Source organism: Stenella coeruleoalba (assembly GCF_951394435.1).
Source record: "Stenella coeruleoalba genome assembly, chromosome: 8".
Taxonomy (NCBI): Eukaryota; Metazoa; Chordata; class Mammalia; order Artiodactyla; family Delphinidae; genus Stenella; species Stenella coeruleoalba.
In genome coordinates, this window is record NC_137154.1 from 36,043,150 (window position 1) to 36,057,180 (window position 14,031).

The 14,031-nt window shown below is 45.4% G+C and overlaps 1 protein-coding gene across 1 annotated transcript; it reads left to right on the forward strand.

Moving 5' to 3' along the window:
* Positions 1-394: 394 nt before the first annotated feature.
* DBX1 (developing brain homeobox 1) lies at positions 395-5,111 on the forward strand (the record flags this gene model as incomplete). Its single annotated transcript, XM_079930401.1, has 4 exons — positions 395-761; positions 1,407-1,508; positions 3,424-3,626; positions 4,046-5,111. 4 exons carry the CDS (start codon positions 395-397, stop codon positions 4,409-4,411), a joined length of 1,038 nt encoding a protein of 345 aa, XP_079786527.1. The 3' UTR covers positions 4,412-5,111.
* Positions 5,112-14,031: the final 8,920 nt, after the last annotated feature.

Here is a 14,031-nt window from a genome sequence, read left to right on the forward strand (position 1 = left end):
GTATTGCAAAGAGGCGGTCGATACGCAGAATTGATGCGCGCCAGCCTTTGTTGCCAGCCCATTGTGCGGGCCATGCTTATGAAGACTAATCCAATCATAAATTGCACCCCTGCGCCAATCAGCGCGCCCAGAGCCTCCAGCGAATGAAGCTCGAGTGGAGAACTTTGTTGAACTTCATTGTCAGAGCTGTCACTTTTCAAAACGCTTTAACGGGCGGGCCACTATAAAACCATCACCTCAACGGGAAGACCGCGGAGGACTCGCAGACACCCAAGTGGGATCGTTACTAGAAGACGTTTGCTAAGCCCAAGAGAGAGGGCGGGAGGGGCGGGAAGCCCAGCATTTACCCTCTGGCCACTGGAAGAAGGGTTTTTCCGCCCGCCCCTCGCCTAACATGATGTTCCCCGGCCTCCTCGCGCCCCCAGCCGGGTACCCCAGCCTCTTGCGCCCCACGCCCACCTTAACATTGCCCCAGTCCCTGCAGTCGGCATTTTCCGGCCACTCGAGCTTCCTGGTGGAGGATCTGATCCGCATCAGCCGACCCCCAGCCTACCTGCCCCGCAGCGTGCCCACCGCCAGCATGTCGCCCCCTAGGCAGGGGGCCCCTGCGGCTCTCACAGACACAGGGGCCTCGGACCTGGGCTCCCCGGGTCCAGGCAGCCGGCGGGGCGGCTCACCACAGACGGCCGTCTCCCCTGCCAGCGAGCCCACGTTTCTGAAGTTTGGAGTGAACGCCATCCTTTCTTCGGCGCCCAGAACTGGTAAGTGAAAGCAAAACGCTAAGGGGCCGGTCTAGATGCAGAGTCCTTATGGCCTCAGTTTCCCATACGCAGCGGGTACCCACGCTCACAGCAGTGCACACACGTACGCAAGATCCCCGAGGCCCCACTGTCAAGCAATGTGAGACTTAGGTTCAGACGATTCCCGGGAAGCCTCCAGGTTCGCCCCACCCTCAGAATGAATTTGAACACCTACAGTCCGAGCGCGCACAGTTCCCTGGCGCAGTGAAATTGCGCGCACGCCCCTGGACGTCTGCGTTTCTGTCCTTGAGCTTCTGAAAGCCAGTTTTTTTTTTTAACCCAAGACAATATATTTACTAGCTTAGCAAGTATTATCGGTCTGCAATTCTTTTCTCCCCCTCCCCACCAGTTCTTCTATCTCGTTAGTGCCTAGGATGACATGGGGGGGGGCCTCTGAGGACTATTGGGGGAGGGGGTTCCACAGATAGAGACAGTGTTAGGGAAAGGTTTACTTTACTGTGTCAGTACACTGAGTAAGATGCCTTTGAAACCAGCCAAAAGGTTAATCATGTCGTGTATTCACTGTGCTGTACAATAATCATGTACTTAATCAAATGCCCTTTCTGTCTCCCTCCTTCTGTTCCTCCTTTCCTCACTCTCTCCCAGAAACATCCCCCGCCTTGCTCCAGAGTGTCCCTCCCAAGACCTTCGCCTTTCCCTACTTTGAAGGCTCCTTCCAGCCTTTCATCAGATCTTCTTATTTCCCAGGTAGGTCTCATCCCGCTTCCTTTCAGGAGGCTGGGCGTCGCCCCAGCCCCACTCCGTCGCTCCCTGCCCCGAAGCCATATTTCTCCGTCCACCTCACGGGGTTACGCTCCGGTTCAGAGGTTGCAAGGCGTACAACATTCACGAATCCGTCGCGCCAATTTGATGCCCTATTTAGCACAAGCAGTGACTGCTTGACACTTTGCACCAATTCCCTGCTCTACAAATTAGCAGGAATTGTCATGGTCCAAATTTGAGGCGGTTCCCTTCCCGGCGAGGAGCTGTTGGCATCCCTTCACGCCGCCGTTTTCCCACAGAGTCAGTGCACTTGGCCACGATTCCCCACAAAGGTTTCAGCACCATGACCAATTGGTCAGCTCCTCCGGGCAGCCACACACAGACCAACCCTCGCCCCTCCAAGCCGCGGAGAGACACCTACCAGCCGGGGCTAATTTCTCTTTAAGACTCATTCAGGGCTTCAGGCTTTTCACAAGACCACATGGGGTGCCCTCTTGTGTGGGATGCCTGGGGTCGCCCAGGGGGAGGGGGACTAGATCCTCCCACAACCCCAACCTTCTATTTCCTACCTTATTTCCCAAACTCTCATACCGTCCCCCCATCGCCATACCGTTTTAAAGATCCTAGAGCTCGTAAATTAAGTCGGAGGGAAGCCCATAATTGGGTCCCGGTTTAAAGGAGAAACACCTTAAACAGGTTCCAGGACGTTTTCATTCTGGAATCCCAGTGGTGACTCAAACTATGGCTCAAAAACTCTGCAGCTGGTCAAGATTAAGGAGACAGGAACTCTTATAAAGGGAAGAGAGACTGGGCATGGTCGGTGGGGGATGGGTAGAACCTCGACAGCACTTCCAAATATCAGCGAAAGAAACAAGCAATTGATTTTTGAAAGGGGGAGAGAGAATTCACCCCCCCACCACCACCATTCATGCTACTGCTGATAATGGAATTTGCTCCCTTTCTCCCCCATCTCAATGCTGTAACAAAAACAACCCGAGCTTTATAAATAGCTTTTCATGTCCATTTAATGAAAATGATTCGGGGAAGAGAAGCCTCTGCCATCAGTATTCTCCCAATGGTCTTGGCCTGCAGTTGTGTTTAGTTTGAAAGTGTAAATCTCTTTTGTCCCAGTAATATATGGCTTTCGCTGCTTGTCCTCAGTCTTTTTCTGTTAGTTCATTACTACACAATTACCATTCACGCTTCATTAGAGTCTCTGTTTCTTTTGGATTTTTTTTCTCCCTTAAAGCGAAACTCTCCCCCCTTTTATCATGCCAATACCCATTGGGAAGCGGTCAATGTGCTAATTAGCTGCCACTTTTCATGTATTCTGGCCGAATTCTTTACGTTTTGTGGGGGAGGGGAGGAAAGATTAATATAAAAAAAGATGAATACTGATTGGATTTTTCAAAACATAAAAAATCCAAAGCGGATTTTCTCCTCTCTATCAAATCAGTAAATCACCTCATTTTCATCTAAAGAATGCAAAAGCCACAAACGTGTTAAAAGCTTAGGGGGGAACCCAGTGGCTGGCTACTTTATTTTTACAATTTACTTTTTTCTTCAGCTATATTAGCTGATGCACGCAAGTTAGTTTCCCTGAGATCGTTGAATGGAAAAACGAAATAGGCTATTGTGGGGGGTCTTTTCTGTGTTTCCGTGGTTTTACCTAATCCGGGTTTGCACGGTTGAAAGGGAAAGTTATTTGGGCAGAAAGCGCCTTTCACTCTCGCAGGTTTGTGGGTTCGTAGCCTATTCTCCAGGCGGAGAAAAAGGAGAGCTTTAAAGAGATGAAGGGATCAGAGAGAAAAACCTAAGGAGGCCGCAATGGTGGGGCGGACGCCACCGGCCCGGGCGGGCCACCGCCCACTCACTCACCTCGCACCCCTGGCCTCCGCAGCGTCCTCCAGCGTCGTGCCCATCCCGGGGACCTTCTCCTGGCCACTGGCCGCTCGCGGCAAGCCTCGTAGGGGCATGCTGCGTCGAGCCGTGTTCTCCGACGTGCAGCGCAAGGCGCTGGAGAAGATGTTCCAGAAACAGAAGTACATCAGCAAGCCCGACCGCAAGAAGCTGGCGTCCAAGCTGGGCTTGAAAGACTCACAGGTGAGGGCAGTCTCCCCAGAGCCCCTCCCCCCACGCATCGTACGAACGGGAAGGTTCTCTGAAACCGCCTAGGTCCCATTGTACAGACGCGGTAAGGTCTAGAGAGGGAGTAAGTGCACGAGCCAGCTTCGCGGAGGCTTCTCGCGATAGCCCGCTACTCTCCCCACCCCGTCTCTCCCGAGCCCAGCGTCTCCCCACCCCCGCCCACCTGGGCCAGGTGCCGGAAGAAAGGGCGAGAGGTGCGTGCAGCCGAGCTGGTGGGGGTAGGGTAAGGGCCACTTCCGGTCCGAACTCACTTTACCGGGTGGGGAGCCGGCAAAGAGAGGAAGAACAGGGCCTCCTTCCCACCCGCTTGGGGCGGTGGCGGGGGTTCTGCGCTAACCGCTGCTTCTCCCCTGCTCTCACCCCTCTCGCCCCAGGTGAAAATCTGGTTCCAGAACCGACGCATGAAGTGGCGGAACTCCAAGGAGCGCGAGCTCCTGTCTAGCGGGGGCTGCCGCGAGCAGACCCTTCCCACCAAACTCAATCCGCACCCGGACCTCAGCGACGTGGGCCAGAAGGGTCCCGGGGACGACGACGACGAGGAGGACGAGGGCCCGGGCAGCCTCCGCCACCGCCTGGTCTATCATCACCCGTCCCCCGACCCTCGGCACCTGCGGGACCCGCGCCTGGAAGGGCCGCTGCCCCACTCGCCCGCGCACTCTGGCAGCCCCGACAAACCTTCGGACTTCTCCGACTCCGAGGAGGATGAGGAGGCTGAGGAGGAGGAGATCACCGTGTCTTAGAAGCCCTCCCGCGCCCGGGGTACCGATTATAAGTGCTTTGAAATTGAAGAGGTGGGATTCGGTGCGTGTTCACTTGCCCCCGCTGCGCAGACGCTGCCGCTCCCCGCTGTAGAACTGTCGCGTCGTCGAGGGCACCCTGGCCCCTTCCATTGCCCCCCAACGACATTCCCTTGCCCCACACCACCTACCAACAGCCCTCTCCGCATAAGTTAAATTTAGGTCTTGGTCCCAGCCTTAACTTTGCCGCGAGGGCCCCTGTTTAGCTTCCTTATTGCAAGATATTTTCAACACAGTGGGGTGTTCACTCTCCCAGCCCGGGTTTAGCTGTGAGCCAGGCCCTGCTGGTCTACAGCAGCAACAACCCTATAAGGTAAGAAACCTTTTCTGAAGTAGGAAACCGAGATACGAGTCACAACATCAAGCATATAACTTCAAGACCCCTGACTTCCTAGATCCCTCCACCTCCCCACCTTAGGTAGCGAGGGCCTCTTGCCCAACTCCAGACACTGGTAACCCAGTCTTCCCGTAGCAATGCCCTTAGAAAGCTCAAGAATTTCAAAAAAGAAAAAAAAAAAATCTACCCGTGCCTTCTGGTCTAAGGTACCACATAAATATTGAGTCTTTTCTATGTGTCATATTCCAAACGCTCTCTGGGCAAAGAAGTGAGTTCTCTAAATGGGAGGAAGAGTCGGCCTCTATTTCAAGTGTGTGTTTTAAAGACTTTTCTTCACTATTTCTGCATGCATAGTATATGCACCAAGCACTCCACCTTGTGCCCTTTTATTATTTCTGGGGAGGTTTCACTGAGCACTGGGCATGATGTGAACAGAGAGAGACCCACAAGCCTCTTTGATTTTTTTTTTCATAGAACTTTGCTGTCTTTGCACAGCTTTTGTGAACTGTAGACTATTTTGTACACTTGTATGGATATTTTATACCAAGTTTATTGTGAATGATATAAAGGACTGACTAGATTTCCTTCTCTCTTTTCTTGCAATGGTTTTTAAACTTTAAAAAGGTAGCTGTTTAATTGAGTAACTTATAAAAAATACTTATTTTGTATTTTTACCATGTACAGATTTTTATATATGTATATATGTATCAAATGAACAAATGCCAAATAAAAAGTAGGATGCACACAATGATCAAGTGTTATCCCTAACTTACAGAACGTTAGAGCTATTCTAGTGCAAGGAATGGAGCTACTCTAATCCAAGTGCTGCTGGAATTTACAGAAGGTACGCTCATATTCAAGAGAGGAAGGCACTTGTCTAAAGCACCCAACTAGTTAGAGGACAAGCTAGAACTAGAACCCATCTCTGACTCTCGGGCCAGTGCCTTTTCTGCTTCCCCTGTACCATAAAATAGCCAATTTTGCTATGGTTACAAGTAAAATAGCTCCAGTCAAGTGATGTCAACAAGTTGAGTCTGTGATGATCCTTCTCCCCTACTCTAAGGACTGAAATGATGGACTAGAAGACAACAATGAAAGTCAGTTTAAGTGGTGCAACTTTACAATGGTTTTTCTTTCCCTCCTTGAAGGCATATTTCCTAGTCCCCAGGGAAGCCCAAAGGTGGTTTTGACTTCTGTGTGTGAACTGATTTTAATAGGAATGACATCTACAGGCAGGACTTGGGAGCCCAGATACAGACTCTGGGGCTCCCCAGTGAAACTAAAGTTCTTTAAAGACTAACTTTCAGCAAAAATGATTTATTTAACCAGCAACCAGTAAAGAACATCAGCTTAGAACCCTGGCAAGGGCTCTGTGCTCTTTGAGAGACTGATCTCTGCCACATCAGGCACATAACACACCTGTTTATTGTCCTAACCCATACCCCAACAGCCAGGAAAAAAAGTTGTTAAGCTTACATTTCATTAGTTTGCGTTGTATTTGAAATTTGAATATATTCTATTCTCAACTCTCTTTGTTCAAATAACACAAGCCCCCTCCATGCTAAGGTCCTGATATCCTGCCCTCCTGGGCCCATTCCTGACACTGGCAATCACTGCTTTCATTGTCCTGGGAATTTGGGGGGGAAATTATCTTAATTATCACAGTTATCTTAATTCAAGAAATCTCCCACATTTCCCCCTCAGTATATATGAAAGTGTTAGCATGGTGTCCTGCATATGGTAGGCATACAATCTTTCAGACAGGAAACCCTCTCTGCTCTGAGTGATTCAGGCTATTTTCTCCTTCCCTCTGCTGTTGCCCAGAGAGATAACCAGAGATGGAATCCTGGCCAGAAATGGCCCACATTTCCCTCTCTGCCAGCTCAAGCCTGCAGTTATTACTTAGAGTCGAGAACTATTTTCAGGCATGGGGATGGATTCGTGTCTACATCAAAGTACTCTAGTGGCACACCCGTGTGCGTTGCGGCATTATTTACAATAGCCAAGAGAGATTCATGTTCACATCATTCCCATTATTCACAATAGCTTCCGCAACCCAAATGTCCATCGATGGGTGAATAGATAAAGTGGTATACACACACGATGGAATATTATTCCACCTTAAAAAGGAAAGAAATCCTGTCACATGTTATCCTGTCAACATGAATAAACTTTGAGGACATATGCTAAGTGAGATAAGCTAATAATAAAAAGGCAAATACTATATGATTGCAATTATATGAGGTATCTAACGTAGTCAAACTCATAGAAACAGAAAGTAGAATTGCAGTTGCCAAGGGCTGGGGTCACAGGGAAATAGGGGGTTGTTCAATGGGTGCAGAATTTCAGTAATATTTCAGTATTGGAAAAATAACTCCCATGTTAGCAGATTTAAAAATCCAGCAATGGTCAAAATTATGGCAGGCAAGTAAAAAAATCTGAGGTAAGCTATATATATATATATATATATATATATATATTTTTTTTTTTTTTTCCTTTGCCATACCACACGGTGCGGCTTGCAGGATCTCAATTCCCTAACCAGGGATTGAACCCAGGCCATGGCAGTGAAAGCCCGGAATCTTAACCACTAGGCCACCAGGGAATTCCCTGAGGTAAGCAATATTATCATAAGACAATGTAAAATTCAAACCAAGAAGTATTATGTGATGTAAATAAAGTTTTTTTCTGTATTAATAAAAGTTAAGAAAACCCAGAAAAGGAAAAAAATATACTCTGGAGGTTTTTTAAAAATGTATGCTACTCCCCCATATGCACAAAGCTTTACTTCTTGAGAATTACAAGTGGCACATTTTGGCTCATTTTAGTGCCAATTTTAGGTGAGCGTCACAAGGGTGAGAATCATGTTCGTTTTGCATACTGTTTTCCTAGTGTCATGCATAGTCCCTAACATGTATTAGGTGTTTGATATGTATTGAATAAATTAATTAATTAAAAGGAGGGACAGAGACACTCTAGATTCTAGACCATAGGTCTGAAAGTTGAAGGATTACTTAGGCTGATAATAAAGAAAAACACTAAATTAACTGGTCAGATGTGTTCTTAAAAATCAAACCAATTAGGCTTCCCTGGTGGCACAGTGGTTAAGAATCCGCCTGCCAATGCAGGGGACACGGGTTCGAGCCCTGGTCTAGGAAGATCCCACATGCCGCGGAGCAACTGGGCCACAACTACCGAGCCTGCGCTCTAGAGCCCGTGCTCCGCAACAAGAGGAGCCACCACAATGAGAAGCCTGTGCACCACAAAGAAGAGTAGCCCCTGCTCGCCGCAACTAGAGAAAGCCTGTGTGCAGCAACGAAGACCCAACACAGCCAAAAATAAATAAATAAATAAATTTATTTTAAAAAAAGAAATCAAGCCAATTACTTTAGTCCAAAAGACTAAAATAGTTATAAGCTGAAGAATAATAAATACAACAAAGAAAGAATTTTTATTGAACACCTATTATGTGGCAGGCAGGCATTCTGCTAGTTGCCTTACACATCAGTGCTTCTCAGACTTAAATGAGCATAAGACCCCCTGGGGATCTCATCAAAATGTAGATCATGATTCAGAGCTCTGGGTATTTATTTAGCATTGCTAACCCCTTGTTGGTCCACAGAACACACTTTAAGTAGTGAAGATTTACATGAAGTTTTATCCTCACAATAACCCATCTAAGGTAGATATTATTATCCCACAATACAGATGGACAAACTGAGGCTAGGAGTTTTGGTAATTTCCCATGCTTACCACAGCCAGAATTCAAATTCAGGTGCATCTAACTCTAATACACCATTCTCCTTCCTTGACTAAACTGGTAAAAACTCATTTAACCAAACTCCAACAAATAGGCACTCTTTTTTTTGTATTTATTTATTTTTCACACACACACACACACACACACACACACACACACACACACACTGTATTTTATTTTTACAAGAGATAAATAGACTGACACCAAGCATTATAAATGGATGACCACAAAAAAAGCAGCAATGATTGCAATTACCAAACACGAAACACACTCATACTATGTCATAATATTGACATTCAGTCCAGTAATCCTCCACTGTAACAGCTCCTTTACTTTGCAGTGAAAATTGATTTGTGTATATGTATATATATATATATATATATATATTTTTTTTTTTTTTTTTTTTTTTTTTTTTTTTTTTGCTGTACGCAGGCCTCTCACTGCTGTGGCCTCTCCCGTTGCGGAGCACAGGCTCCAGACGCGCAGGCTCAGTGGCCATGGCTCACGGGCCCAGCCGCTCCACGGCATGTGGGATCTTCCCAGACCGGGGCATGAACCCGTGTCCCCTGCATTGGCAGGCGGACTCTCAACCACTGCACCACCAGGGAAGCCCTGATTTGTATATTTTTTGAATAGGTACTCTTAATAGAGCTTTATGTTTTTTAATATTCTGAAGTTATGAGAAAAAATCAATGGCTATTTAGGGACTTCCCTGGTGGCATAGTGGTTAAGAATCTGCGTGCCAATGCAGGGGACATAAATTCAAGCCCTTGTCCGGGAAGATCCCACGTGCCGTGGAACAACTAAGCCCATGCACCACAACTACTGAGCCTGCACTCTAGAGCCCGTGAACCACAACTACTGAGCCCACGTGCCACAACTACTGAAGCCCGAGCACCTAGAGCCTGTGCTTGGCAACAAGAGAAGCCACCGCAATGAGAAGCCCGCGCACCGCAACGAAGAGTAGCCCCCGCTCGCCGCAACTAGAGAAAGCCCGCAGGCAGCAAGGAAGACCCAATGCAGCCAAATATAAATAAATTAATTAAAAAGAAAAAGAAATCCAAATTAAAAAAAAAATCATTGGCTATTTAAAAACCCTTCTCATCCACCTAAATCTCTCGAACTACCAGCTCTCCTCCCTGAGGTCTAAACCAGTGATCCACAAACTGTGGTGTTAAAAAACCCCTTTACACTCTTAAAAATCACTGAATATCTAAAACACTTTTTTGTTTCTGTGGGTTTTATCTATCGATATTTTTGGTATAAGAAATTAAGACTGAGAAAAAATTTAAATACTTATTACTTCATTTTAAAACAATTTTGTTAAATAGCCATACAAATACCATACTTTACGAAAGATAAGTTTATATACAAAACAAAACAATTAGAAAGAGGAGTGGCGTTGCTTTACACTTCTGCAAAACTCTTTAATGACTGGCTTAATAGGAGACAGCTGAATTCTCTTATCTGTAGAAAACTTGGCTTCATACAAATATGCAAATGGAAATGAGCAGTATTTGATTAACCTTAGATGACTGTGGCTCTTCTTTGGTACAACAGCAAAACTTGATGAGTGGTAGTTTTTTAAAGGTTAGTAGCAATTTGAAATCTAAATTCTTATCAATGAACTTTTCAACTACGTTACATTAAAGTCCATTGGTCTGTCTTGCAGTTTGAATGGGTATTTTACCCATATTTGATTTTGGAACATCATGCACTGGTCATTTAGAAAACATTGGTTCACTGGGTAATGTCAATATTCTAAACATTGACACTTTCCATATATTATCAAACATCACATTTGTTAATATCACACATCTCATCATAGAAGTTTTAAGAGTTGAGGAGCTGTCAAGCTCATGGTGGCAGATACAAGTTTTCCAAAATTTAAGTTTTTATTTGAAAACTCTAATTTTATTATGGGGACAAATGCTATAATTTTTTCTTCAAGTGAAAGGCTCACTTCATTCATTTTTGAGAAAATGTCTACAAGATACCCAAGTCTGAAACCATAGTCTTTCTATCCATCATTCTTTCAAGTAAAAATGGAGTTCCATGAAAAATGTGGCTAGTTGAATCGCAAAGTGCTTTTCCTTGAAATCACCATCACATTTCACGATGCGGAAGTGCTTTATGCGCACTTCTCATGTCATCATACATAGTATTAAAAGGATTATATATTATATACTTAAGCATTGAAATTTGATAACATCAATAATTTTTCCTGCCCCACCAACCACATTCGTAAGTGAAACTGGCTGTCTGTGGGCAGGAGGCAGCAGAGAATGCAATGATCACTGGTGTAGTTTAGCACCCCTGCCTTGATTTGTGCCAAGGTGCCAGTAGTTGTACCGACAATCGATTTTGCACTAAAAATGCCCTAAAAATGTCAACACAGTAGTTGAATAAAACATAAGATTCAAAAAGGTATTCAAGGGACTTCCCTGGTGGCGCAGTGGTTGAGAGTCTGCCTGCCGATGCAGGGGACGTGGGTTCGTGCCCCGGTCCGGGAAGATCCCACATGCCGTGGAGCGGCTGGGCCCGTGAGCCATGGCCTCTGAGCCTGCATGTCCGAAGCCTGTGCTCCGCAATGGGAGAGATCACAGCAGAGAGGCCCGCGTACCGCAAAAAAAAAAAAAAAAAGGTATTCAATACTTTATAAATACTTCAGCAACACTTGCGTTTGCTGCCAAGCATTTACAGATCTTCTTTGATGATTAGCTGTTGTGAATACTAAACAAATACAAACAGAATAGAATGTCCGGGCACTTTTGCAGATTTGTCCTTTTCCAAAGCAAAATTACAGTTTTGCAGACGATTTATTAACTGTTTTTGATTAGTTACTCTATTATTGGGAAGTGGCACCATCATGACTTCTTTTACTGACTGTTCATTCAGCAGGTGTTCAGCATTGTCAGCTGTTTGAATTAGTCTCTCAGCCGCTGAGTGTACTTCCTTAGCTAACGCAAGATGCTAACTTACTCTGTGAGATGCTTTGGCGGCCTTTCCATTTCTAGTCTGAAAATCTGTAACATTTTAATTTTTTTAATTAATTAATTAATTTATTTATGGCTGTGTTGGGTCTTCGTTTCTGTGCGAGGGCTTTCTCTAGTTGCGGTGAGCGGGGGGGCCACTCTTCATCGTGGTGCGTGGGCCTCTCACTGTTGCAGCCTCTCTTGTTGCGGAGCACAGGCTCCAGACGCGCAGGCTCAGTAGGTGTGGCTTACGGGCCCAGTTGCTCCGCGGCATGTGGGATCTTCCCAGACCAGGGCTCGAACCCGTGTCCCCTGCATTGGCAGGCAGATTCTCAACCACTGCGCCACCAGGGAAGCCCTGTAACAATTTTTAATTTTTAAAGAGTGCCTCACATCTTTGTTTTAAAAATGCAATTCAATTCCTTTCTTTAAACTCTGAGTGATTGGTCTCAGAATGATAGTACAATTTAATTGGAACCAAAATACTATCCCCGAATGGTCTGTTGTGTAAGACAATAAAGGTAAATTATTACATCAATTAACTTTTAACATATTTTCCTTCTTTTTTGCAGTTTCAGCCAGCTTTTGTTTTTGTTTATTGGGGGGGAGGGGCAGTATATTCCTGCCTTCCATGAACTCTGATATGTCACTTTTATCTGTTTTAGCATCTTTAGAAATAGTGCAGCTATGGATTGAGAAAGTGACTCTAATAGTCTCCCTTTCAATAGCCAACAATTCACCCTTAATATAAGAAAAACATATGGCACATTTTCTTTTATTTTTAAATAAAATATAAAATTCTAAAATAATAGCAGGTTTTGGCAAAATCTTACAGTGTAGAACATTTTCAACAAATTTAAAAATATTATTGCTAAACAAGACAACCATGTGCCCGTCTCGTGTTTCTGCACAGGTGAAAGGAAAATCTGGGAATTTCAAAATAGCAATTTACTGGGTGATAATGAGGTTACAGATGTCATAGCAGGTATAAGTGAAGAGAGCTGTAAAAGCACAGCAGAAGTACTGAGAAAAAAAACTAAGTTAATCACTAAAATGCACATACATCTAAATTCACCACCTTAGAAAATTCTAAGAAACACAAGACTATACAAGCACATATTCCATTAGCCGTCAGAGGGAGACACCATTGCATATGCAATCCCTACTGTACAGAAAACACCACTGTACAGTTATGGAAGGGTCTTGGGGACTTCCGGGGTCCCCAGATCACACTTTGAGAGCTCATCATTTAAACGTATGAAGTGCTTTACTAGAGGAGAGATGGGAGGAAACTATTTGGCCAAGTTCGTACCACTCCACTTAAAAATTTAGCTGCAACCAAACCTGCGCCTTCCACAGGTCCTCAGTTCCCTCCCTCCTCTGTCAACTCTTCCCTTCCCTCCAGGAATCCCTTCTCTATCCATCTTCAGCCCACCTTTCTCAGTAGTACCTCAGTAGCACCCACATTTCTCAGTAGCACCTCAGTAGTATCAGTATTGACACACGATCAACTTTATCCCTTCCTCCAAACGTACCCTAGAAAATCTCCTCTTCTGTTCCCTCTAGCCACTGCCGGATGCATGTCTCTCAGCCCCTCAAGCTGGCAAAGGCTCATTCTGTGGCTCATTCCCCTTAACGCAGATGTTTCTCTTTGTCCTTAGCCCTTGCTGCTGCTCTCTCCACGAGCTATACTGGTGATCTTCTCCTCTGACTCCAGCTAACATCTGTTTGATGGTGAACCCCAGCCTGGCACTCGAACATCTCTTTCCTCAGCTCCAGACCCAGATAAGCAGCAGTCTTTGGATATCTGCCCTTGGATGTCCCAAGAACTTGTTAAATTCCACATGCCCCGGGCCAAGGGCAAGTCTTCTAGTTGCAACACTCCATTCAAACGAAGCAGAAACAGAAACAAAAACACCCCAAAAAACAACAATAAATAACCCCCCACCCAAGTCTTCCCCTAACTCCATGAATGCCTTCATCTCCCTTGCTCAAAAATTAGAGACAAAGAAAGAGAGAGACAAATACTGCATGCTAACACATATATATGGAATTTAAGAAAAAAAAAAGTCATGAAGAACCTAGGGGCAAGACGGGAATAAAGACACAGACCTACTAGAGAATGGACTTGAGGCTATGGGGAGGGGGAAGGGTAAGCTGTGACAAAGTGAGAGAGTGGCATGGACATATATACACTACCAAACGTAAAATAGATAGCTAGTGGGAAGCAGCCACATAGCACAGGGAGATCAGCTCGGTGCTTTGTGACCACCTAGAGGGGTGGGATAGGGAGGGTGGGAGGGAGGGAGACGCAAGAGGGAGGAGATATGGGGTTATATGTATACGTATAGCTGATTCACTTTGTTATACAGCAGAAACTAACACACCATTGTAAAGCAGTTATACTCCGATAAAGATGTTAAAAAAAAAATCAAAGGCAGAGGTGGACCCTCAATCATGATATCAAAAAAAAAAAAAAAAAAAATAGAGA